Source organism: Bos mutus, chromosome 2 (genome assembly GCF_027580195.1).
Source record: "Bos mutus isolate GX-2022 chromosome 2, NWIPB_WYAK_1.1, whole genome shotgun sequence".
In the NCBI taxonomy this organism is placed as follows: domain Eukaryota; kingdom Metazoa; phylum Chordata; class Mammalia; order Artiodactyla; family Bovidae; genus Bos; species Bos mutus.
Genome location: NC_091618.1, coordinates 88,611,584 through 88,639,106, shown reverse-complemented (window position 1 = coordinate 88,639,106; position 27,523 = coordinate 88,611,584). Strand labels below are relative to the sequence as shown.

Here is a 27,523-nt window from a genome sequence, read left to right as displayed (position 1 = left end):
GACACCTGACCCAGGTCTCTGTCCAAAGTCAAGCCCCTTAACCCCTCCGCCACCCTGACACTTGCATGGGGTCTGTTTGGTGACGTTGTGAGAACACTCAGCCATGGGAGTCATATGAATAGATAATAAGGTGGGTGGAGAAGGTTCCAATTTCAGATAAAATCATCAAAACCACTCTTAGCACTCTGAGTTAGAAACAAAAGAAACGAATCACCATGCTGGGTGAGGGTGCGTCTATACTCTGAAGGTGTTGAAAGTCTCAAGACTCTGAGACTTTCAGGCTAGGGTGATGGCTGGCTGCCATATGGTTGTATGTATCTTACATAAAAGTGGGTCTCACAGGCCTTTCTGGGAGTGCCCGAGGAATGGGACCTTCCACTGAGCAGTCTCTGGAGCCAGAATCCCTGGGCTGGTGCACTCCTTAGGAGCTTGCTGGAGCCAAGCACACACATGAACACGGTGCTTCCACCAAATGGGTAATAGAGATATTACATCTTGCACAGAGCTGCTGCAGAGTGTGTGTTCAATAAACAGAGTGCTGGGAGGACTCTGCTGGTGGCCCCATGGTTAAGACCCCACATTCCCAACTCAGGGGGCCAGGGATTGATCCCTGGTCAGAGAACTAAGATCCCACATAGCGCAACTAAGACCCAGCACAGCCAAACAAATTTTTAAAAAAAGAACCACCAGAGTGCTGGCTGCCTATCCAACATCCAAACTCATCATTCCAGGCAAGAGAACACTGCTCTTATCTGGGGCAGTGATGAGTCCAGCCAAAGACCACCTTCTCCAGCCCCCCTGAAGCAGATGTGATCGTGTGTCTCAGTTGTGTCAGAGGGGTGCAGGCACTGGAGCTGGCTGGCACCTCTGGAAGGGCAACTTAAAGGAAGCTGATTCAACTGCATGAGCTGCTTCCACCTTTCCCCAGCTGCTCTCTCTGCTTGCGCAACACAGCACACAGGCTAAATGTCCATCCACAGAGGAACGGATAAAGAAGATATGGTATGCGTATACAATGGAATATTACTCAGCCATAAAAAGGGACGAAACTTGGTCATTTGTAGAGACATGGATCAACCCGGAGTCTGTCATGCACAGCAAAGTAAGTCAGAAAGAGAAAAACAAATATCATATATTAACATGGAGCACAGGTACTACAGTTAGGACTGCAGAAGTCATTAGGTGACCGTGAGGAAGGGAGGCACTTGCTGAGGTCAGGGAGCCTAAGTTTTGTCACTATGCAGTTCCCCCAGCCATTGACAGACCACCCTTAAATGTCCTTCATGTGACAGAGAAATAAACATCCATCCTGTATAAGCCACTTTCTGATACTTTAGGCTACCAGGTCTCAAAGGCTTCCCAGGTGGTGTGAGTGGTAATGAACCCTCCTGTCAATGCAGGAGACACAAGAGACATGGGTTTGATCCCTGGGTCGGGAAGACCCCCTGGAGGAGAAAATGGTAACCTACTCCAGTATTCTTGCCTGGAGAATTCCACGGACAGAGGAGCCTGGCCGGCTGTAGTCCATGGGGTCGCTAGAGTTGGACACAACTGAGTGAGAGCATGCAGGCAGCAGTCACCTGGGGCATGTGGTGAAAACATGAAGGTCCAAACCCTACACTATTTCAAGGAGCCCGGGTCTCTGGATGCTAGGTGATGCTGACACTCACCGAAGGTCGAGAGCCCATTAGGCTTTCTGAACTAAGTTGCCCAATTTGCTCTTACAGCTCCCTTCAAGTGTCAACCCCAACACCGATAAGATGGAGTCAAAAACAATTTTTTCACATCCAGTTTTACTTTGTTGTTGTTTAGTCACTCAGTCACATGCGACTCTGCAACCTAGGGAGTATAGCCCGCCAGGCTCCTCTGTCCATGGGATTTTCCAGGCAGGAATACTGGAGTGGGTTGCCTTCACTTCTGATTAAAAGCAGAGATCACATCTGAATAGGGTGACCCATCACCAAGATAATTTCCCATCTACCCTTCCAGGATACAGCAGAAGATAGAGGGCACACCGCCCACCATGGGCATGGTGTGTCCTGCTCCTTGACATGCTGCTGGGGCAGGCCATGCGAAAGCTTCCTCCTTGGAAGTTTTGTCTGAGCCTTAACAATACTGTCGTAGCCTGTGAGGGGGGCTCCAGCCCTTCATCTTCACTTGCCTTGAAGTGCAAGTGAAAGTCACTTGGTCCAACTCTGGGATCCTATGGAATTCTCCACGTCAGAATACTGGAGTGGGTAGCCTTTCCCTTCTCCAAGGGATCTTCCCAACCCAGGGATCGAACCAGGGTCTCCTGCATTTCAGGTGGATTCTGTACCAACTGAGCTATCAGGGAAGGCTAAATGTGGACCCGCTCTTTCTTGACTTGCCCCGATCATTGCGGTTTTGTCGCCAAGCTCACCCATTTTGCAAGCTCTCCTAGTGAGGGTTCAGAGTCCACGATCAGCATTAGGAGCCACCTCCTCCCATCTATAGGTTACTGGCATGAAGTCAGTTTCTCTAAACAGAGTTTTCTGGCCACCGAGCTGTCTCTCTGCCCTGCCCAACCAGTAAACTCTTTCCCTCAAGCACAAGAGGACAGGCCTGTACTGCCCTCTCTTTTCTCAAGCACACCACTTTTTCCTTTGTGCTGACATGGTACAGCCAAGTCAGGCATGTGGATTGTGAGAAGAGCAGTTTTCAGACCAGCATCTCAAAGAAAAAAAGTGGTCCAGACTTAGCTAGATGAAAATTTGCACAATTCTTTAAAACCCCATTTGTTGAGTTCAGGTAGTAATTATAAACACATGACTTTCGATTATCTGGCTCTTTCTTAGGTTTGGTTCCTGAGACTTAGAGCAACCACCCATATCTGCCTGCTCTGGGCAAAAGCACCTGACAAACAGGTAATGCCATTGCGGATGCCAGCTACAGAGGGGAGTCCCACAGACAAAAGGAGGCTGGCACGACTCATTCACCACGCCCTCCCCACCTCCAGAGGGTCCCAGCACCAGGTGGCCTGAGCTGGAAGACCCAAAGGCTCTAGACTGAGTTGGGGGTAAACGCAAGCCCCCAATAACCTGAAGGCCCAGGGCTTGTGCTAGGCGGAGCTGAGCTGTCTACACACGGGGGGCTGAGCTCCTGGCAGAGGCGAGGAGAGCCCCTGGTGTTGCCCCGGACAGAAGCCACCCAACACCAGGGACTCACTTCATATTTATTTCTGGTGGTGAGTGGAGCTTGAAGAGCCACCTCCTCCCCCTCGGATGGTGTGGACTGCCGTTGGAGATGATGCAGGGTAGTGTCCAGGGCGGATGGGCTTGGCTGTGTCCAACAGACAGAAAAGAGAGAAGAGACATTCAGAAAGGGCTTACACAGCTGCATCCAGATACCTCCTGGTCACATGCAAAAACCAAAAGGCACAATCTTCTCATCAACATTGCAATTCTTATCAGATACCAGACTTTTCTGAAGACAGGAGGTTTGCCCTTCTATTAGCACACTTAGCTAATCCAAGCCACCCAATATATATCAGTTACTTCAATTCTGATTAATGAAAATTAGAGACAACAGACTTTCAGTTTTATCTGAGGCAGATCCATAGGTCCCGATGAGTTCCAACAGCATCTCCCTAAAACTGGATGCAGAATTCTGTCTATGATGCATTTTTAGGGGAAGAGGTCCACAGGTTTCAGGAGATTTTCCAAGGGTATAAAAATCCAATAAACGCAGTGAAGCACTAATCTATGATCTTAAAACTAGAAACAAGGAGCTGCTGGTTTCCCAAACATATGCAGAGCAGTATCTGATAAGAAATATTATTACATATTATTGGAGATATTTCCATGTAAGAAGAAGAAAAAATGCTCTCTAGAGAACACCCCTAAATCTCTTTTCCTCCTATGGCTCTATCCCAGGAACTATGACTCAACAGCTACGCTCTCAGTCTTTGCAGGTAGACATCCAAATCCAGGCATGGAAGGGGCTGGATGTCCAACCCCCCATGCACTCACTGATGCCGGGCCTGGCTCTCTCCAGGGTATTTCCAAACCTGTACTTGCAAGAGGCTCTCCCTGAGGCTTCTAGCTACATGCAGCTCCTTCATGGTTCTGCCAGGTGCAAACCACAAGGGGCCTGCAGGCTTTGCTGAGCAAGCCATATATTCTGCATATATTCTGGTATCGCTGGGAGAGTGTATCTCTGTTTACAGCTAAACCCCTCTGCCTGTAGCCAGGACTTGCTGGCTTCTTTGGTCAGCTCGGTAATTTTGAAGATCACCATGTCCTCTGGAATCTCAAGGAAGCACGCATCTGGTGATCCCATCTTCCCAGGATGGACGCTGGGTGCTGGGAGGCCCCAGCTGGCCTGCACAGGGCATCTGGCCCACGGAGCCCTCACCTTATATCAAGGGCCCGGGTGCAGGCGCACGTACCGATCTGGGCCGAGTGAGCCCTCCTGGCCATGTTCTTGGCCCGCACGGCCTCCTTGATGCGGTCCACCTCCTGCTGGTAGCGCTTGCGGTCCCGCATGGCATTCTCCTTGGCCTCCTTCAGCGCGCTCTCCAGCGCCTTCACGCGCTCGGCCGTGGCGCGCAGGCGCTTCTCCAGCTTGGGCAGCTCACAGCGCAGGTCTGCATTGTCCCGGACCAGCTGCAGGGAAGGAAGAGGTGGGGAGTTAGCGGAAGGGGAGGCAGGAGCAGCAGACCCCGTGCTGGGGGCTGAGAAGGCCACAGAGGAGCAGTTAGAACCGCCACCCCCTGCCAGGTTGTTCTGGAAAGTGCGTAAGACCATAAACTCTGGGAGCACCCGAGGGGAATAAAAATCCAACATCCCGAGACTCAGATTTGCCAAACACAGTATTCACAGTTTGGAGAAAGTGGAGAGGGGAGTAGGCTAGAATTAGAAGCCATTTCCAACTGTGGGAAACATTCAGGCTTGGGTGGGATTTGCTTCCTCTTTTGTTTGAGGGGTGAGGGGGAACTTGCAGGAGAAAATTGACTACTCCGATGTGAAAGCTAAGAAACGTGAAGCCAGTTCAGACATGCTCTATGAAAGGCATTCATGTTCTAGAGCTCTCTGAAGGCCTCCTTCAGAGAGGACCACGCTGTCCACACCAGCACAAGGTTTGGAATGTACCCAGGGTCTAAGTAACTCAGGAATACTGCTCATTCTTTATGATCTAAGACTCTCAATTCAGAAGGAACAGACTCACCCTAGGTGAAGGATGGGCCAAAAGCCAGTTCTGTTCTCTCCTGGTCATCTGACCAGGTATGAGTCATTCAACCACCATTAAGTCCACATACCACATAAAAGGACCATTGTGGGAATGCAAGTGGATCAGGAAAAGCTTTGAAAATCAGGAGTGCTATATGGGTTGAACTATTGCTAGGTCCACACCTGTTTTCTTTACCCCTTTCTCCCCACCCAGTCCCAGCCCCAGTGCCTGGTACAGAGTAGGTTTTTAATAAATATTCACTGAATTCATGAATAAAATAATTAATGAACTTCAGAGCTCCATTTCAAGTGCCCAGCAGTTTCTGCTTTTCTGTTTCTCATCAACAATTTGCTTGAATGACTTCAACCACATTGAATCTGTCATACTCCCTTTGGGCAAAAGTGCCATCATGAGTAATGTTGAAGAGCATGTAACAAGTCAAAGAGCAATGACATCCCCTAGAGTATGTGGTCCATTGCAAAGCTGAACCACTTTTTTCAGATCCCAAATCTTGAGGATTTAGGGGAAACCATCATGAACATTTCCGCATTTAAACAGAAAGGAGAGGGCCAAGAGGAAGGGGACATGTGTACACCTATGGCTCATTCATGTTGATGTATGACAGAAACCAGCACAATACTGTAAAGCAATTATCTTTCAATTAAAAGCAAATTTTAAAAAATAAACAGAAAGGAGACAAACAACCTGCCTAAATCATCAGGGTTTGGACATGGGTATTGCTCTCTGTCGCTCTAAACAAACTCCGGGGTGTCGCGGGAACCTGAGAGGATGCCCAAGAAACAGAGCAGAGCTGGTGCCCGCCCCAGTTCTCCCACTTGTGGGATGGAGCCAGTGGCTTCCCCTCCTAGTCTGTTTCTCGTCTCTAGAGACAGGAAGCCTGAACCAGCTCAGTGTCCTCTGCTTCGTGTTCTGTGGAATCTTTGGGTCTACAGAATGTCCTCAAAAGCATCACGGGACACACCGGGGCCAGCTGGGCTCAGAGGCTGGAAAGGGAGGCAGAATGAAAAGACACGACTGAACACCCTGCTCCCCAAACCCCAGAGAGCTCACACACAATTCTTTATATTTGGATTCCTTCAAAGAAAGTATTTTATAGACAAAGGAAGTCACTGAAGACTAAGTTCAAGGTCCCTTCTGACACTGATGCTCTGGGGACGCTGTAGTCCTTTCCCCTTCCGTATCAGAGCGCCTCCCTCAGGGGAGCCAAATGCAGCGAGTCTCCTTTCCAGGGGAGAAGAAGCAGTGGCAGGCTGGCACAGCCCTCCTACCTGTTTGTGAACCTTGGTGAGTTGCTCCAGGTTATTCTCCAGGAAGGAAATTTTCTGCTTCTGGGCAGCACTGCCTCCTCCATCATCACTGTCCAGCTCTACACTCTGTATCAACACAAGGGGTCAGGAGAATCAGCCTCCAAACTGCCCACCCGCAGCCCCAGCATCATGTGGAAGAGCCATTCTAAATATCCTTGGGAAGAAATCCCCGATCCTACTAAAGGTTTATTCTGAAAATGAAAATCGAGGTTCTAGAAGTTGAGACTCAACAGTGTTCCCAATTAATTCCCTTTATTGGTATCAAACATTCTATTTTTTAGATAGCTGACCAAAAATACTGCAATCTACTTTTGAAAGATACAGATTAGATACAGTTCTCTTTGTGAATATACCTCTCCCTTGCAGGTAGGTGAACAGACACTTTTCTTTTCAAAAGGAAGTGTTTCAAAACTCATTAAGAAGAACTAATGGGAAAACATAAGCCCAAGACCTAAATTTGATTTAAAAACATCACAAGTGAGATAATGAGTCATCAAGCTGCGGGAAAGTGTCTGTGGTCCCACTGGGCAGTCTCCATGGTCTCTGCTTGTCCCTTCAGCTTTCAATTACATCAAATTATTTAATGAATCCGTCCCAGACCAGTCAGGCCATCTGTGTGCTGTGCTGGATTGACACTCAAAATTTATCAGATCTTGAGATTAACAAAAGCACTATTCTCCCAACACTTCCAAGCTGAGTGGCCACATAAGTTAGGAAATACATGTACAAACACATCCTGGAGTCTAAAAATGGCAAAGCATGCTTATTTTGTCTGATTACAAAAGATATCGTCACTCTTTCTGAGAGGTGGTGGCCATACGAGCATCTCAAACCTGTCTCCTGCGTCTAAATCTAGGGCTCTTAAACTCAGAAGGTTTGTTAAAACTCAGATTGATGGGCCCCACCCAAGTCTTTAGTCTGGTCCCAAGCTCTAGGGCTTTCCCTAATAGCTCAGTTGGTAAAGAATCTGCCTGCAATGCAGGAGACCCCAGTTCGATTCCTGGGTCAGGAAGATCCACTGGAGAAAGGATAGGCTACCCACTTCTGTATTCTGGCTTGGAGAATTCAATGGACTGTATAGTCCATGGGGTTGCAAAGAGTCGGACCCGACTGAGCGACTTTCACTGACCCAAGTCTCTGAGTCAGTGGATCCAGGGTGGGTCTGAGAACCTGCACATCCAGCAAGTTCTTACGTGATGCGAGTGCTGCTGGCCAGGTGACCACACTTTGAGAACCACTGGTCTAAGAGCAGATCCTCCCTAGAGAGTCTTACATCCTGAAATCTGGTCCCAAGCTCTGCATCCTCCTTGGAATACTTCCTCCCCCAAGCTGAGTCTTTTCAGTTCTTATCATAATCTCCCTAGTCTCTGTCTTCATCACCCCTGCTCTGGCCTCTCTTTACTCCCCAGTCCAGGTCCTCTGATCATTTCTATGTTGATGATTGTGGTCACTACCTACCTTCCTGATCCCTGCCACTCAGGCCTTGAAATCTCCCATCATTCTCCACTCTCTTTCCTTATTTTGATTTCCAGCCCTCCAAACTCACTAGAATCATGCTGCCAAGTGCCAAGGCAAATCCATGCTCTGAACCTCATCTGGACACTCCCACCACTGCTCAGCATCCTTTTGCTTATCTCCAGCAAATCCCTCACAGCTGCCCAAGCCTCCTCCAGCCTCCATGGCCTCCCCATTCTCTTCCTCCTTCTCCACATTAACTGAGAAAGTCAGAGTCGTTGAATGTATCTTTTCCCCTGTCATATATTTCCCTACTAATGTCTGGTTTCTCCACTTCTCCTCTCTGGGAAAGTGTGTCCCTTCCATTTACCAAGCCATATATACTCTTCTATGCCATCAATTCGGAGAAGGCAGTGGCACCCCACTCCAGTACTCTTGCCTGGAAAATCCCATGAATGGAGGAGCCTGAAGTCGACTGAGCGTCTTCACTTTCACTTTTCACTTTCATGCATTGGAGAAGGAAATGGCAACCCACTCTAGTGTTCTTGCCTGGAGAATCCCAGGGACGGGGGAGCCTGGTGGGCTGCCGTCTATGGGGTCGCACAGAGTCAGACACGACTAAAGTGACTTAGCAGCAATCAATTCTATCTTCTCAGATCTGACCCTATCAATCACCTCCTCTTTTTTTTCCCTTAAATAATATACTTCATCTCTTTTCCCTGGCTCCTGCACACAGACCCCCATGCACACACTTAAATACACCTCTGTCCATCCTATTACCTCTGGGTTTGCTGACTGCTCCTCATCCATCGCTTTTTCAAAAGCCTCCTTGCTGCTTCTCCCTCCTCCCTCCTGAGACCTCTACTAGCTGCTCTGGGGGTTCACCATTTGGCAATTCCCCAAGATCACCACTGCATGTGGCACAAAATGCTCAGACTCAGAAGTCACACCGACCTGGATTTCAGTCCTATCTCTGGCTCTCCCCAGCTCTGTGATCTCAGGTCAGCGGAGCCCATTTCCACAACCATAAAACAGAACACAAAGGACCAATTACGTGGCTGCTGGGGACAGGAGGCAAGACACGGGATGTTAAAGTGCTTCATACACTCTGGCCCAGCCCCTCACAGCCTCCTAACAGGGAAACAGGAGGGTCTAACCCCTGGCATTTCCAGGTTCCTGGCATCATTCACCAGGCTAAGGGCCAGGCTGTCTACTGAGAGCCCTCTGGGTTTTCCCTGCGTCACTCAGAGGTTTTCACACTGCAACCAGATAAATATGTGTTCCTTTGAAATAAAGGCCAAGGAAAGGATGATAGCTTCCTTTCACTAAGAACGAAAAGTCAGATGGAAAAATGTTCCCAAGTATTTTTCCCCCCTCTGGCACATTCTTTTAATCACATTCTCTGGTATGAGTAATTTTTAAGCATCACCAGCTAGGATTTAAGCAAGTGATAATGATTTAAGCAACTGAAAATGATTCTTCTGGCCAACTTTTCGTTTCTCCTCAATCCCATTCACGTGAATTAGAACTCACCTTTTTAACCCGCGCAGTCAGATCCTGGACAAAGAGTTTACGGAGGTTGTGCAGAGTCTGCAGTTCTCGAGACTGGAAGAGAAGATCGTTAAAACACCACTTAAATGAAGGCACACAGTTTATGACACCATTGGCACCAGACCACCAACCCCAGATGCCTCCACAAAGCTCTGCAAGCCGCCGGTCAAGGCCATGGGGCCCTCTGCTTCCTGTGACCTGCCCACCCTCGTGCTCCCCCCTTCCACCTGGCATCTTCCCAGGGCTACCCCAAGGTACAGAGCCTGGGAACTCAAACAAAGATATGGAAACTACACCAAAGCCTGCTCGTTTGCTCTGTTTTAAGTAGAACATTTTCCTCCCTTTAACCACGAAAACTTGCAAGCTTTCTCATAAAAATTCCTAGTGAGCTATGTTATAACAGAATGGACTCTTTTTTCACTCTAATTTATTGGTGTACACAAAATGCCAACAAGTTTTAATGAAAAGTTAGCCGCAATTTCTCCCACCCGAGCCGACCAACATTTTTCATGTTTCCACACCCCTCTGGCCCTGATCCATAATAAGCTTTTTTTGCCTCACATCACTGAGCTAATGGACATTCCACCTGGTGACCCTGGGCAAAGTATCTAACCTTCCTGTGCTTTCTTATCTGTAACATGAGGATAAAAACAGTAGTTGCCTCATAGTTGTTGTTATCAAGATTAAATGAGATTATTCTTATAAAACTCTTACAACAGTTTCTGGCACATAGTAAGTGTTCAATAAATATTAGCTAGTATTACTTTATTGATGCATCATAGTTGGCAGCTATTTCATTAGGCTTTTATTGTTTCCTTTTGTTGTTGCTATAATTTTCCTCTTGTTAACTTCTTGGGAGCATTTTTTCCCCCTTAATTCTGGATTATTTTCTACTAATGAACACTTAGGAATTAGATTGCTAAGACAAAGGTCTGAGTCAAACCTGGTGCCCTCTGTTAACAGAGTCAGAAAACCTAAATGTTTCCTTCCATTTAAGTCTCCATGCATTCACCACAAGACCTACAACCAGTTCTGTGAAAAATATTTTCCTATGAGGACAGAAATACACTCGAATTTGTATTTTTCAATTTGTTAAAATTGACCTACTCTCACACAGAATGTCAAGGGATGGAACTAACAGAAGCTCACAGAAAAAAGGACAAAACAGGCTCCAAACAGGAGGGTCTAACCCCTGGCATTTCCAGGTTCCTGGCATCATTCACCAGGCTAAGGGCCAGGCTATAGAATAAAGGTTCTATATTAATTTTAGGTCTTATTACTGGGTCCAATTCCATAATAGTGCTGAAATAAAAAGCAACTAAAGTCAATTGCCTTCTCAGATGAGGCAAATTACTTTCTGCGGGAGGCCCAGCGGGCCTGCTGTTGGGAACGCCCTGCACAGTGCATGTCTGGGGTGGAGCCGCCAGCTAGCAGATGGGGGCGTGGCGGGGACAGCTCCACGCTGTCAGTGACACCGCCACGCTGTCTGCGCCTCTGTCCCAGGGAGCTCAATCCTGGCCCTCTGCTCTGCGAGCTCTCCTTCCTGCTTCAGGTAGTTGATTAATGACTGAACTATAATCACAGAAAATACTTGCCATGAAAAACACCACCACCCCACAGGGAAATGAGAAGAGAAGACCTAGCTGCCTTGTCAAAGGGCCAGGCGATTCTTCAGGGGCAAACACCACACAGTCCAGAGTCCTGAGCTTGGTGACTCTCTCTCATTCTCATTTGGTTTTGGGTAACTTCTATAAACAGTTTAACACAGGCAGTTCAGACCTTGGAGATGGTTGATAAGCCACACATGTATGCCTAGGCAACTCCCATTTGGCTTCCTGGGGCCGTGAATTGTCCTCCATCACGTGCATTACTTCTTCCTCCACCCTGACTGCTTTCCTTCAGGTCTCTCCCAGCACAGGTGTTGCCCTCCGTGTAAAAGTCAGGGCTCAGCTTCCTGTCACGGTGAGGGTGGGACCCGAGCGGTGGAGACACAAGGTTTACCAACACAGAAGGAGGAGGGGTCCAGCCCCAGAGTCCACACAAAGTGTCCTGCTAAAGCCAGAGGGCTGCCTGGGGTCCCAGAGACATCCCCACTGGCCGGCTGGCCTTCCCAAATGTCGCCCCTGGAGTGGGCTTTACAGACCTTGGTCCTCGTGGCAGGTCCCACCCTGACCTTTCCCAGACACTCCAGGAGGCAGAGCAGCTTGAGCTGAGGATCAGGAAGGGTCAGCCAAAGACAGTGAGCCACCTCTGAGGAACACTGACAGCGTGGGGAGGATGTGATGGAAGGATAAGTAGTAACACCCGTGTCTAGACTGGCACAGACTACGGAGCTCCAGTGTGGGGACTGAAATGTTGGTGTGTGATGCGTGTGTGTGTACGTGGATGGAGAGCGAGAGCTCATGGGAGGCTGTATTGGTGAGTCTGTCCACGTGTGAGGGGCTGAGTGTCTGAGTGTGTGTATGGTGTGGGGGTGGGGGTGGGGAATGGATGCAAGGGTAGGAATGTGGGTGTGGCAGGGAGAACCAGTGTATCTGAGGAGGCTAGTGAGGAAAAGGTGTTGTTAAAAACATATTCAAGCAAATTCTCTGGTGGTCCAGTGGTTAGGACAGCACGCTTCCATTGCAGGGGGCACAGGCTCAATTCTTGGTTGGGGAACTAAGATTCCACAAGCTGAGCACACACACACACCCTCCCCCAAAACACGAAAAAAAGAAAGAAATGCATTCAACAGAGCAAAATAACATGCTCACATGTAAGTATAAAAGAGAGAAAGCTTGTGAGTCTGGGAGGTCTGTGAGTGGACGTGAGGGGGTTGTGAGAGTGAATGAGCAGAAGTGAGAGTATGCCAGTGAGAGTATGTGGATGGTCACGGGTGTCTGTGCATGTGTGTGTCAGCATGTGATGGGGATGTGCTGAGTGTGTAAGCTTGTGAATGGATGAATACAGGCATGAGCATGTGATAGTGGGGACCTGTGGCTGTGAGTGTATGTGAAGACATGTGAGTGAGTGAGAACAAGCAATTATGCCCAAGTGTGGGTGAGACCATGAGAGGGAGAGAGGTAAACAGTGAGTTTCTAGGTGTGAGCAGGAAAGGTGTGCTAGGTGATGGACTGTGAGAGAGAGCACGCGAGTGTAAAGAAGATATGGAAATACTGACCTCCGGCTGGTGGGAATATAGGAACATTTTAATGGTCAATATTTTTCTGAATTGTTATAAACTATCTATGATTGTGAGTATCACTTCTCCAGGAAAACAGACACAGATAAAGCAACTTCATGGCTTCATTTCCGTTTCCCCTCCAGCCGCTCTGTCCACTGTCTTCACCAGGCTCAAGAGGCCCAACTTCTCTCAACAGTCATTCTACTTCTGTTCTGAACAGTTTGTGCCCTTTGAGCCCCCATCCACCCTTGAGGAGTAGCCAACTCTCACCCAGGGGCCCGAGCACAGCCTCAGGTCCAGCCCTGATCAATCACCTGCTTCCAGTCTGGGGTCACCGAATTCCTGGATTCTGGTTCAGTCCTGCAATAGCTCACATGACGTATGGATGGAACCAGTATGCTTGCCTATATCTAAGCAATATGTCATGTGCAATGACTGGATGTGTTTTCACCAGATTTAGAAACTATGTCGGGATGTCTGTCTTCTAACACAGGCTGTATGGCACTTTGAAGGGCTCTTGAGAGCCCTTGGCACCAGGCAGCCACCCCCAAGGGCAAATAAAACAGAAGCAGACCAGGAGACAAACCCAATGAATTCAGATGTAGGACAGAGCAAAGCAACCAGGGTCTCACATGGCAAGCCCTTCTTCCACAGGGAAGTGGACCTGCCACTCCTCCGCCACAAACCCTGCAGGTCTCAAGGCCGAATCTGGCCTGGCTCCCCTTCTGTCTTGACCTCTCTGTGCCTGCCTCCTACCACCTCTCCTCTTGGCCACAGACAGACTGATCTCCCTGCTGTTCCCCAAATGTGGGTCGTGGGCTGACCTCAGGGCCTTGGCACAGGCTCCTCCTCCAGATATCCCCACGGCTCCTTCGTTTTCCTATTTAAGTTCCTGCTCAAATGTTACTTCCCAGTGGGGCCTGTGCCCCTTCTATAACCATCTAATGGAGACCACGATCTACCTCCTTATTGTTCACTATCTGTCTTCCCCAAGTGAAGGACAGCTTCACAAGGGACACCCTCTTGTCTGTTGTGTATTGATGCAACCCAAGCACCTAAAAAAAACAGTCCTTAGCAGGTGCTCAACAAATATCCACTGATTGTAAAATGGAAGTAAACACAATGTACAAGAGGCAGCAAAAGTGCAGACACTGAGTTGAGTTTAAATCTCATCAGGACACCAGGGTTACACTCCTAAGGATGGCTGGATGGTTAGTCACTGTGCCAAGACCTGGGGAATAAATTCTACAGCTCTCATGTTTCCATAGGAAGTTTTATGTTTAAAATGATACTCAAGAAGGGCATGCACAGATAAAATTTTAGAAGAAACAAATTCAAAAGATCATAAACTAATCTGGTCTTTGAGACTAAAATGAGTTGGGAAACACGTCAACATACCACTGTCTCCTCCAGCCCTTTGAGGTCCTCTCTGGCTTGCTCCCTTTTATCATTGAGCAATCTATAAAACAGAAAGGAACCATGAACCACCAAAGGGGCATCAGAGATTTTCACAGACACCATGCATCTGCAGATAAATCAACAAAACAAACCAACTCACCAACTCAGGGTCTGTTCTTAAATTGGCCCAACCTAACCTGAATATCTGGAGAAGGCAATGGCACCCCACTCCAGTACTCTTGCCTGGAAAATCCCATGGATGGAGGAGCCTGGTGGGCTGCAGTCCATGGGGCCGCTACGAGTCGGACACGACTGAGCAACTTCACTTTCACTTTTCACTTTCATGCATTGGAGGAGGAAATGGCAACCCACTCCAGTGTCCTTGCCTGGAGAATCCCAGGGACGGGGGAGCCTGGTGGGCTGCTGTCTATAGGGTCGCACAGAGTCGGACATGACTGAAGCGACTTAGCAGCAGCAGCAACCTGAATATCTTGGTACCTGAATCACCAGTGTGGACTGGCAGAGATTTCATGGGGATGAGAGAAAATAGAGGAAATATTTAAAGCATACTCACAAGAGCTTTTCCAGTTTCATTTCTCTCTCTTGGTCCTCTATTTTCAGCTTGTTATAATCAGAACTGAGCTTCTCCTGTTCTAGTTGCAGTTTCTGATTCAAACTGAAATGAGAGGAAACAGCAACGCATTCCACATCACCCTGAGAGTCTGAGTCATGCGACTGAAGACATAATTCTGTTCCAAGCCCATTAGCTCTGTGCAATAAAGGCGACAATTCTGGGGGATTTTGAGAGATCAGAGAACAACCTCACAGCTTCCTCCCTGCCCAAGTGAAAACTAATTTCTGGGAACATCTAAGAGGCATGAAACATAAGGCTTTAAGAATGTATTTATAGCTGGCTTATGCAAGAGCTCTGGAAAGGAAAAAAAATGAGATGGGAAAGGGGCCAAAATTTTAAAACAGGAAAAGAGAGCCCAGTAAGAATTCTTTTTCTGCCCCACAGATGGTACGCATGCACTCCTGGAACCTCATCTGGCTACTCTGACCTTCCCTTCCTCTCTGGTCTGGTGCTCTGAAAACATCTCCCAAGTCCAACTCCCTGGCTGACATAGGGACCATTCTGCTCTGTGAGGTCTTTGGGTGGGGGAGGAGGGGGAAGCGGGGCAGTGGTCAGAGAGAGGATACACAAAGTAAGTCTGGGCTGCTGCAAAAAAGAAACTCACCACCTGGATGGGAACACTGGGTCATTTTATGTACCTCAGTCCTTGCCAGGTAGTGCTAGTGGTAAAGAATCCACCTGCCAATGCAGGAGATATAAGAGGCGCAGGCTGGATCCCTGGGTTGGGGAGATCCCCTGGAGGAGGGCATGGCAACCCACTCCAGTGTTCTTGCCTGGAGAATCCCAGGGACGGGGGAGCCTGGTGGGCTGCCGTCTATGGGCTCACACAGAGTCGGACACAACTGAAGTGACTTAGCAGCAGCAGCACCAGAATAACAAATAAAAGCCGTGCTTACAGGCGAAGGCACCACCTGAGAGGGAGCATGGGGTGGCCCGAAAGGAGAGAGACAGTGCTAAGTGCTTTCCTAGGCAGACTGCACAGAGTCTACCCATGGAGTCATTTACACTTTTGCTTTTAAAATGCAAATGTGCGATACAAGCAAAGAGATTTGGATCAGTAGTCTGGAGAATAACTCCAACTCCAGTTTGATTCCTGTTAACAGTATGACCTTAAGGAAATCATTTAGCTTTGATTCTGTATAGAAATCTTGTTTCTTCATCTATATAAAAACAGAAAGGAGGGAACCTTTAGTCTAGACTGGGGCGGAGGACATGGGGGCATGGAATGAACTGTATTTCAATATATTTCAATATAACTGGTTTTCTTTGTTTTCTTCTTTTATTTGAGACATGTAAACACATTGTTCTGCAAAGGGACTCACTGTGAAAAAATGATAAGAATCCTCAGGAGAGGATCCTAAAGGTGCCTCTCAGCCTGGGGACTTGTGTTGATGATATGGGAAGGTGAGAGGAGTGGGGAGGGGTCGTTACTGAGCAGGGGGGTTGTTCAGCAGCAGCTGCAACAGAATGGCCTTGAGAAGGTGTCACTGGAGCCCAGCTGCAATGACGTCCTTGAGCGCAGACACCCAACAGCGTGGGTCCCTAAGAGTCCACGTGTGACCTGGTGGCTCCAGGTTGTACAGACACAGGTATGTGTTGGGCGAGGAGGCAGCAGGAGCTGACAGTCTCCTCTGGAGCATTTATTAACCCAGCAGATCCCCCGAGTCGGACCAAATCAGTTTTTTTCACACTCTCATAGGAACTCATCCCCACCTACAGGGGCACATGTCTGTCCATGTGAGTCACCAATGTGTCCTGCTCTGCAGGGCACCAGGCAGGGCAGCTGGGCCAACCTGCCACCTGCCCACCAGAGCCCCCAGAGGTTGGACTCCAGATGAGGAACAGACCTCAGAAGCATCACAACCCAGCTTCCTGTGACACCAGGGCGGAGCCCAGCGCCCACAGGGCAGGGAAAGCAGAGACCTGGGCTAGAAGCTATGTCCCTCCAGGCTGGCACAAGGCCTGTGCCCGCCTCCATGCCCTGCGAGTCCCCTGGGGCAACTCACTCCCGAATCTCATCGATGATTTTCTGCTTCTCCTCAATTTCATCCCGGAGTCTGGACAGCTGCTTCTGATGAGCTTCCCGGTGACTCTCCATCTGCTGCTCCAGAGCCTTCTGCAACCCAGGCCAGGGAAATGTGTCAGCTGCTGCTGGTTCTCAGCCCACGCTGTGCCAAGACTGGGTCACTACCTCCTATCCCACCTCCCTCAGCTGTCAGATCCCCACACCAGGGCCCAGGACCTACCCTGCTTTATAGGGACAACAATATCCAAGGACCTGTTAGAAAATTGAGTAGTTCCCATGGGCAAATGACCATATTTCATGAGGAAAGGGTTTGCCTCTGACCTTCCACAGCTCACCTGAGCCACACAGCTTCTCTCGCCAGGTCACCCTGAGGTCACTGACCTCTTACTACCTGGTTGACCTCAGGCCATGGCACCTCTCTGAGCTGCACTTCCCCACCAGTAAAATGTTAATAATCTCTCGACCCTGTCCACTGCATGGATTTATGATGATGCTCCAAGCAGACCTTTCCACCAAAGTGATGTGAACCCAGGAGAGGCCCAGCCAGGTGAGACAGGGTTGTTGGCTGAACAGCATGGCATCACTTCAACTATGGGACTCACACCCAGTGGAGCTTGGAACCGGTTTGTCAAAAACTATTCCAGGTGGCTCTAGTGGTAAAGAACCCACCTGCCAATGCAGGAGACACAAGAAACAAGGGATCAATCCCTGGGTCGGAAAGATCCCCTGGAGAAGGAAATGGCAACCCACTTCAGTACGCTTGCCTGGAAAATTCCATGGGCAGAGGAGCCTGACAGGCTATAGTCCATGGGGTCACAAAGAGTTGGACATGACTGAGCAAATAAGCGTGTGCATACATGCACACACACACACAATCAAAAGTTCAACATTTTCTCCTATCTCATTTTATCCACCTAAAACCCTTATTTCCCAATCTTCTTTCCCACATTTCCATTTCTGTTTAAAATGTGACCAAAATAAAGACCCCTGTGTTTGAGATGAAAATTCAAATTGAGGGTATTTCTTTAAAAGATAGAGGGGAGGTGCTTCCTTCCATTCAAAAGAGGGGTGACTGTTTCTGCAGAGGCTGTGACAGCTAGCCAGCATGGCTACTGGAAGGTGCACTCTCTCCCTCTTGCTCATGAGCAGGAAGATAAATGTACTGATGCAATGCAATTATTGTCTGCAGACATCTCAGCGGGCCTGGACACCTGCATGTCCATCTCACTTCTAAGTCCAGCCACCCTCTGAGAGCAGCTCTGATGCCCAGCCCCAGCCCCGCCCCCCTCCTTCCTACCTCACCTACACATCTTGGAAAGGAGCTGGATTTTCCCAGATGAAGGAAATCCAGTCCCAAGGCGTGCGGGGCTCCTGGAAAGGGCTGCATACACACCTTCATTTCCTCAGCATCCTGCAGCCGGGTCAGATGCTCCTTTTCCTTATCCTGGAAGCTGACTTCATGCATTTTTTCTGTTTTGAATTTTAAAGGATAATGAAAAAGATTTAACTGGCAGGATTCCCATCCAAAAGTAAAAATAAAAAAAAAAAAAAAACACAACAGAAAGGAATATGGTGAAACATCAGCTTATCTCACCAAGGTACCACCATGGAATAAAGGAACATGCCTCTGAAGGGGGACTTCATGAATGTCACTCTCAGATACCCTGCACACCTCAGGACTTCCAGCTTGTTAAATCAAGGCTGATCTCTCCAGGGAGACTGTGGAAGTCCTCCAGGGAGAAGGGCGATTGGAGGGGACATGTGATCCAGGAACAGTCATGCTGTACCTGACGGGGCTGCCACTCCATGCCCTCAGAGGACTGCTCCCCACCAGGCCTGGTGAGCCGCTCCTGCATAAACGTGCATGGTCACCGACAATGCTCTCTGCAAATATTAGTGGTATTTGGATTCCTGCCACTATTAGAGTTTCAGAAAGAGCTAATTTACCTCCCATGGGTATTCTCTAAGAATCTGGAGCAGGAAAATAATCTAGGGACAAGCGCAAAGAAAATAGAAACGTAAAATAACTCTCTCCAGACTAAGCAGGAAGCCCACGCTGTGTGTTGGGGGCATGGTGCTATGTGATACCCCTCTGGGGAGGGGGCATCAGCCCCACCCTCCTCTTGGTCAGTGGTCTCACGAAGCCCAGTGGACCATGGGCAGCCTCAGGTGGAGGGATCAAAAGGGTTTCTGACAGTGACATTCAAGTCCTTAAGTATTCTCTCCATTCTGTTTCACTTTATTTCAGTGTCAACTACAAATTGGCACTTGCCAAGGGCATTTGCCATCTGCCTCTGCAGAGACTGAACCCTGTATTGCTGCAGCTGTTGACCTTCGACACGCCCTGAAGGGAGCTCAGGGTGGAGAAATGAGGCATTTTGTGTTCCAAGGAAACCGGTGGAATGGGGTTTTAGATAGATATTTTCAGGAACTGATTTCATGATCCCAATCCTTGCATCTCCTCATATCTAGAAAAGCACTAAATACCTTCATGGTGAAACTTAGCTCCTCGTGGCCAGCAGAAAACCTTATGTAAGATAAGTGCCTGATTATGTGAACTCCCCCTTCACCAAAATCATATATATTGACCTTCCCACACTACCTTGTTGGAGCACTTTCTCAGAGCTATCTGAGGTGCTATCTCCTGGGCTGCAGTCCTCATCTTGCCCCAAATAAAACTTAACTGGCAACTTTCACGTTATGCATCCTTTTTAGTGGACATCAGCTACTCTGCTCTGATTTTGTTTCCATTCAGTGGCACCACTGCAGAAGCCATTGACCAGAGGGAAAGCTGCTTTTCCATGTCAACTTTTGGGTAAAGCGTTCTATTCCCAACATCCCTCATCTCATAAAGAAAACCTTACAAGGTCATAGTGGGGGTGGGTGTGTTATCCTTTTTTGTTAATTTACATTGCCATTTGAAGCAAAATGTATTTACTGAGCAAACAGACAATACAACAATAAATAAAAGAGGATAGCATTGTCACCAATCCTGTTACCCTACTAAAACCATGTTCCCTTCAAATATTAATTTTATAGGCCTTCAAACGTAAGTATCCAGTGATTTTTAAATGTTATAACCACAGTAAAGATAAAATTACATACTATGATGTTTAATCTAATGCATTGTAAATACTGTTGCTTGGTCTTCATGTATTTCATCTCCAAGATGAAAAAAAACCCTATTCTTTTAAACCACATACCATAGTTCATTTAACTGCTGGACATTTAGGTGATTTCCTTTTTTCCCACTAATATAAACAATGAATTCTCGAGAATTCTGCAACGAATATTTGAGATTTGAGGAGTAAAAGGTATGAAAAGTGTTAGCATAATTAATATGTATTTTCAAAATGCTTCCCAAAGGGATTTTACCAGCTTTCTTTGCAACTCATAAGATCTGTATTCCCGTTTCACCACAACACATACATCATTAATCCTGTCCTGGTTTCTACATTTCCAGTCATTTCTCTCGAATCTCTTCTATTTATTCATATTTATTGAATATGATATGAATATGAATATGAATATTGAATAGGCTGGAGGTCTGGGGCTGGAATAAGGTAGAACTTGATTTTGGAATCCTCCCTTGGGATACAGCACAGTGGTCAGCCTTGAACAGGCTAAGGTTTAGCCCCTCGGTCAATGAACGGAGCCACAATTCTTAATTAGGATTAAGGATAGTGACAATGAAGCTGGAGATGCACAGAACCAGAGAAGCATCTGGCAGGTTGAATGGACAGGCCTTGGTGACAGAGTGGAGGCAGGAGGTGAAGAAGGGAGAGGATTCTGACTTGGGCAGCAGGGTGGACTGAGGGAAAATGCAGAGAAGCAGGTAAAGGATGGGGGCAGTCTTCTAGATGGTTCTCTACCCCCTACCCCACTCCAATTAGGCCACTGTTTTCACTAGACATACAAATGGTTTAATTGAGCAAAAGTAAACATCAAGAGTCCAGCCAACTATAGTGTGTCTGATTCAGGCCAATCGCTGGACACCTACAAAGTGGTCGATTGCTCACCTTGGGCTCGGAGCTTGGCCAGCTCTTCACTGAGCGAGTCCTGGGACTCTTCAAGCTGTCTCCTCTTCTGCTCCATGTTCTGCATGTAGTCCGTCAGGGATTTGATCTTGGCTTCGTGCTTTAAACGAGCAAACAGAAAGGGGCTATGATTGACGAGCGAGTGATTATCCTGGCTTGTCCAGGACTGTCCAACAGGAAAACGCAACAGAAGAGGAGTTCTTGACTCCTCTGTTCGAGTCCCAACAGCCAAGTGCCGATTCCGCCCTTGGCTTGGGATCTGGGACCACAGACTAAGTCTTCTTCTTCCCATGAGCTTCTCTGCCTCATCCCCCTGCGCGTGGCTTTCCTTACCATGTCCTTCCTTACCATCTATTAAATAGAAATACCAAACCCCAGGCTGGTTTTCTGCTTTGTAAAAAACAGAGTCTGCTGGAAAGAAAGGGGCTGGAAAAGTGTCAAGGCTGCGGGCTTCATTCTTTGAACCTGCACCTTTGGATTTCTTCTTTGGAACTCCAGTATTATGTCTTTACACTTTCTGCCTTTCAAGCACAGCAATTCCTATTTCAGAGGCTTTGTTTCTTTTTCCTCTCCCTAGGAAGCTCTCCCCAACACCCTGCCAGACATGGGCCTGGCTGGATCCTTCTTACTTGGGCCCCAACATTTTCTTATAGCACCTAACTTCTACTTGATTCATCTATTTTTTTTTCTACTTGTTAGCTCCATGAAAGCATAGAGTTAATATATAATAATGGAGTGAAGGAATAAATGAATGAATGAGAGCTTGTGACTAAACAGGAACAGTAGTCACCTCGAGGCAGATGGAAATATGCAGACACCTCCTCCCCCATATCTACATGGATCATATTTAGGCAGGAGGACCCTGGAGATGGAGCTCTAATGTAATGAAATAACCTCTGGGAAATGGGACTTTGTTGGAGCAGATATTTTATAAGCATAGCTTTTGGTGACAAGGATGAGTATAAACAAAGGAGATAATAGCATTTTAGCTGGAAATATTTTGTCAGGTTCCTTAGATCATGTCAGAAAATAAAGAAACAAGGTTTTTCTTACTTTTGAACCCCAGGCAACAGTGACTAAATCTTTGGTTTTGTGTAAATTGTGGCAGAGTACAAAATAGCACCTAAGGGAAAACTGTATTTGTTCCTAATGCAGAAAGCACTGTCTAACCACGGTTATTCTTTAACCCCAAACCATCCTAATATTTTTGAGTCCAATCTCACACACCCTGAGTGTGTGTCACCTTAAGATCTGGGCAACTGGGGCCCCAGTCCTGGGCCTGACACTTCAGAGCACCCCACTTGGGCAGTCCTCTGGCTGTACCCCAGTCTACCGAGCAAAGTTCTATGCCAAGGGAGCGTGCCCACTTGGAACCCACATCCTCTTCTAGATCACAGTGAGTCTGGAAAACTAGAAACTTGTTACTCTAATGACCCTGAGGTCACCCCCAGGAGTAGCAGTGCAGCTTCCATCATCCATTTACATAGGTTACAGCTGGCACAGTTTCACAGCTCCATCAGCTCATAGAACGTGTGGAAGGGGCCTGACTTGGACGTGGAGGCTGATGTGTCCAGATGGAAGGAAAGACAGAGGGCTTTGGGCCGCAGGGCCTCTGTCTGTGCGTTTGCATTGGCCTTCAAATGTTAGGGACAGAGTGCTTCAGAAGCACATGCTCTCAGAGTAACAGGTGACCTGGAAATCAGACTTGAAGTGTACTATGCCCTAATGTTTATTGTTCTTCTTCTCAATTTTCATAAATTATAAAAATGTCAAAGAGTCCAGCAAATCCAGAAAAAGTAGTATAAATTTCACCCATAAACCACTCTATCAACTACTTTCCCCCTATATTCCTGGTCTTATCTATATAAATGCATATTTTATCAAGTTGCAAGGTATAGCATAGATCTGTCACTCGGCATTTCCATTTTTATTTAACTTTATATAATTATACCTTCCAAATGACTAGGTTGCATACATTTTTGGTAAGAGCTGCATAATATCCTTCCATGTAACTTTATGTTATTAGTCTCTCTATAAATAGTTGTCTATTTTATTTTATTAAAATGAAAGTAATACTGCAATCAACATCTTCCATGTAAGTGCTAATATTTTAAATCAGGGAATGATAATACCATATGAAATGAAAAATTTTCACTTTCATTACCAATGAAAAATGCTATAAGTGAAATTACTGGCCAAAGTATACTTATGTTTTTATGGGTTTTGATTCCCAAGGTGCTTTCCAAAGGGACTGACCAAATTATACTTTTCTCAACAATGTATATAAATTTCACTATTACACACTAGCATTGACTAATCTCTTCAACGCTTCTTTGCTTACTATGTTATTTATAAAATGGAAACTTGATGCTTTAATTTGCATCTCTTAAATGATTACAGTAGGAGACGAGGCTGGAGATGGTTGCATGATGACACATTCCTATGTTTAAAAGCATACAGGATGAAGTATGCTTTCATCTGCTCCTCAGCACTGTCAGATGTGCCGTTACACGCTGGTATCTGCTCTCCCCAAATGACTTTAGCTATGTTAATGCCTGGACTGAGGCAGTGCGCAGCACAGACTGGACCACTCACAGAGGCCTCAGCCCCAAACACCAGCCTCAGGTGCAGGGGCAGACCAGAAAAAAGGCTGCAGTTTTCTGAAACCACCATGCTAAACTGAAAATGCTTCCTAACGGACAGAAGAGTACCTTATCACTGGGGCTTGAAAATCCCTTCAAGACTTTGAGTTCCCACACAAAGGTTTGAGTTCCAGCTCTGCCTTTCACTGGCTATATGAGTCTGGACAGTATATTTAATCTTTCAAGTCTCATTCTCCTTATCTAAAAAGCAAGGACAGTCATAACACCTGCCTATCAGAATTCTTCTAAAGATCAAGTGAGAGAATGCAGGTAAAGCGCTTAACAGTATATAGGGCACTGTAAGCACTCAGTAAAATGCTTCCTGCTACTGCTATACTGGTAGTGGCGGCAGTTTCTGCTGTCCCATATTAAACCGGATCTGTGGTAGAGACTAAAAGATCGAAGAATGCTGCCTTAGCAGAGAGGTGTTTTAGATGCCACCCAATCTTTTCCACTTTTCCAGGGAAGCCTGGCATGCAGCAATCGATGGGGTGGCAAAGAGTCGGGTATGACTGACCACTGAACTGGACTGAATCTTTTCCACTCATTATACATCACTATCTATCCTACCTACCTACCTACCTTATTTATAAATAGCTAGATAAAGATATGTAGACACATCCATTAAAAAAAAGACTAAAGGTAATTCATGTAATTTGTACGACTAAACCTAGCCTTAAGAATAAGCCTGGCCGGTTACTGCCTGGGAGGCCATGGATACATTCATCAGTTGTCCCTATTAGGTACCATCAGCCTCAGTAAGAGCGTGGAGGAAACAGATTTCCAGAGCACAAGGGTGTGACATGGTGAACAAAGGGGTGGCCTACCTGGGAGATGAGCAGCTGGCAAGCTGCCAGCTCCCGCTCGCTGGCATTCATCTTCCTGTTGGAGTCCATCTGGGCGCTCTCGAGCTGTTTGCTGCGGTTCACCAGAGATTTGACCTCCGACTTCATCTTGCTGATGTACAGTCGGGCCATGGTGAATTCCTCTTCAATGACTCCGTTCACATCTGCCAACTGAGCACAGGAGGGAACCACTCAATGACGCCTACGATTAGCAGAGGTTCACAGGGCCCTGAAACCTGTCCATGGGGATGTCTGTGGATTTCTGGGTTAAGAATCCCTAATCACAGGACCACAAGCTGAGAACCAGAAGTTGAAATATAGGTTCAATCCCACATTCTCTGAAACCTTGGATAAAACTTCAATTAGTATAATCTTCAATTAACCAGGCTTTTCATTACAATTGATTTTCTAGAATGAAAGAGATGGTATCAGTAGAAAAAGATATTGAAATTGTAAAAAGAGATAACTTTGAAGAGGTGTTCCTTACATTTCTGGAAGGGCAGCAAAACCCAGTGTTCCTAAAGGTGATCCTGAGTCCCAAAAGAAATCATTCAAAACTTCAGTTATGTTCTCTACAGTCTGTTATCCAGAGAAACAGCAGTCTAAGAGCTTGAACATGTTTCTATAAGCAAAGGTTGAAGTACAGAGGATTCTCTATATAGTTCTCAATTAAAGAATCTAATGAACAGGAACGTGCTATCACCAGAAACACCTCTGGATGAAAGTCTTCCTGCATGACTTCTCATTATGACCAATGTTTCCTTGCCCCTGCATGCCTGCCCCATCCAAGCACACAGGAATCTCGCTTAGTTAAGATCACCTGAGAATAACAGTTTAAATTCACCTTTAGAAGAAAAGATTCTGACAACCAGAATTCTTGCCCCATCTCATATTTGTTGTCTAATTTTCAGAGCTCTACAGGATACAAATAATGTAGCAAGATACTTGGGATAGAAACCCATTTGCTGAGATGCGGAGATAGCCTTGAGGAGCAAAGTAACTGCGAATATTTTGTTTAACCACCAGAGGGCATCCTAGCACCTCAGGAGAATACAAGAGCCCTCTCCAGTACCCATCCCACAAACAGAGGCTTCAGTTATTCTAAGACAGTGATTCCAACTCTTTTTTTGATGTTTCATAATACACTCCATCTGCCCACTTTTGTCATTATTGCTGTCATTAACTCATCGTATGACTATTTTTTTCAGTAAACATTTAAGAGCTAGGAACACGGAGTGGTCTATCAATCCTGAAAATTGGCAGCAGGTAAAAAGTACACTGGACAGGGCTGAATGCCTGTAATCTGGTGTCAACCTTCCCCTAAAAATTCCCCAACAATGTTGCTAAATATCTCAGGGTCAACCAACACAATGCAGAGTCCAGGTTCACAGCAAGAAAATCCACAAGTATCAACATCTGACTCCATCTTACTTGAACAGAAGCCAAAGTGAAAGTCACTCAGTCACGTCTGACCCTCTGCAACCCCACGGACAATACAGTCCATGGAACTCTCCAGGCCAGAATACTGGAGTGGGTAGCCATTCCCTTCTCCAGGGGATCTTCCAAACCCAGAGATCAAATCCAGGTCTCCCGCATTGCAGGCGGATTCTTTACCAGCTAAGCAACCAGGGAAGCCCCTTACTTTAATGGAGGTTCTCAATAATCAGTTACATTTCTGACTGCCAGTGATTTGCCTACCAATACCACTCATTACACTCCTTTCATAATCCAGTATCATGGAGGTAACAGATGAGAAAAGCCCACAATCTTTAAGTTCAGTTTTATCCTCATGCCTTGGTGATTGGTCCAACATGGTACAGAGATGAGAAACTCATTCTTTAGCCTGACCAAGTGTGCCCTGTGTATTGTCTTTCTGTATAAGGGTAAGAGGACATCCAGCTCTTTTGTGTGGAATTCACAACCGATACCAGCTCCTGGGGGTGAGAACATTGCTGAACTGAGTTAGGGTGTCGTGGGAAGGGAGCAAACACCTCCTCCTCTAAGACGTTCTTCAGCTGAGGGCACGTTGTGTTCTATGCCCAGGTGACATCTGAATTGGAGATGAGTAGAAAAAAAAAATTACAAAAATGGGCATTCTCCAAAGTGAGAACTGGGTATTTCTTCCCTCAAACCAGAACCATAACTTCTGAAGCCATACTTATTCTAGGAGGTCAAAAAGGAGATTTTGAATCTACGGCTGATGGAAAAAAAACAAAACAAAACAGCACTCCAAGCAAATATTAACTGCAAGGTTTCTTACCACTTACGAGCTCATATATGTAGTCATATAAGTTCAGAGTTTTTAGTAATTCCAGTATACTGTTATTTTAAAAAGAAGAATCAGAGTTTGCTGCTGTAGGATTATTTAATAACTCTCCTCTGGGTCTGACAGTGACTGAAACGTATGTACTAGACCATGAGGCCCAGTGTGGATGGCTAATTCAGCAGAAGAGACTGCCTCCCCTTCCATCTTGCCTGTATAGGACTCACCCTCACCCACGTCTCTGGAGCATACTGCAGTCACCCAAGGTGCCGTTTCTGGGCCAAGTAAAAGGCAAGTGAAGTGACTGTTCACATTCTAAGACCTAAAAAGTCATTTGTGGTTGCTATTTAGTCACTCAATTGTGTCCAACTCTTTTAGTGACCTCATGGACCACAGCCCGCCTGGCTCCTCTGTCCATGGGATTCTTCAGGCAAGAATACAGGAGTGGGTTGCAATTTCCTTCTCCAGAGGATCTTCCCAATTCAGGGATCAAACCCCCGTCTCCTGTGTCTCCTGCATTGCAGGGAGAGTCTTTACTGCTTGAGCCATCAGTGAAGCCCTACAAAGTCATAATGGGAATTAAAAAATCCTTATTAGAAAAAGCGTCTAGAAATGTCAGTTTTATTTACAAGTGCAGCACAGAGCCAAGGCATGATAAAGTTGCTTCCAAGAGGCTGAGGAGCAGGAGGGGAATGAAGAAGCAAGCCCTCTTGGAGGTGAGGACCCCAGCCACCATTCTGTGGGGACTGGAACTCACACCCTAGCCCCAGCAGACCCCAGGCTGTGCTGAAGAAGTTGATGAGAAGGGAGCTATCAGTGATGAAGGCTGACTTCAGGCCCAGGATCCAGAACGGTTTTATCTGCATCTCTGGTCCATCCACAGCCAGGTCCCTCATGGAGGTGGGGCCCAGGGTCTCTGTCACCTGCTTGAATTTCTTCACCTCCATCTCAGCTAGACCTGAGGTTGGAAGAAAACTAGGCAGCTAATCCA

The 27,523-nt window shown here is 46.8% G+C and overlaps 1 protein-coding gene across 2 annotated transcripts in view; it reads right to left on the bottom strand.

The window, feature by feature from the left end:
• Positions 1-27,523, bottom strand: part of KIF5C (kinesin family member 5C) — a 159,845-nt gene that overhangs the window by 14,945 nt on the left and 117,377 nt on the right. For both annotated transcript variants that reach the window (XM_070390183.1, XM_070390175.1), the window contains exons 16-25: positions 24,252-24,440; positions 20,765-20,882; positions 18,139-18,215; positions 16,726-16,835; positions 14,660-14,761; positions 14,086-14,146; positions 9,507-9,578; positions 6,480-6,584; positions 4,409-4,625; positions 3,187-3,300 (exon numbers count right to left, since the gene is read on the bottom strand). In XM_070390183.1, the coding sequence (XP_070246284.1) occupies positions 3,194-3,300; positions 4,409-4,625; positions 6,480-6,584; positions 9,507-9,578; positions 14,086-14,146; positions 14,660-14,761; positions 16,726-16,835; positions 18,139-18,215; positions 20,765-20,882; positions 24,252-24,440 (1,158 nt within the window). In that variant the 3' untranslated portion in view covers positions 3,187-3,193. The remainder of the gene's footprint in view (positions 1-3,186; positions 3,301-4,408; positions 4,626-6,479; positions 6,585-9,506; positions 9,579-14,085; positions 14,147-14,659; positions 14,762-16,725; positions 16,836-18,138; positions 18,216-20,764; positions 20,883-24,251; positions 24,441-27,523) is intronic.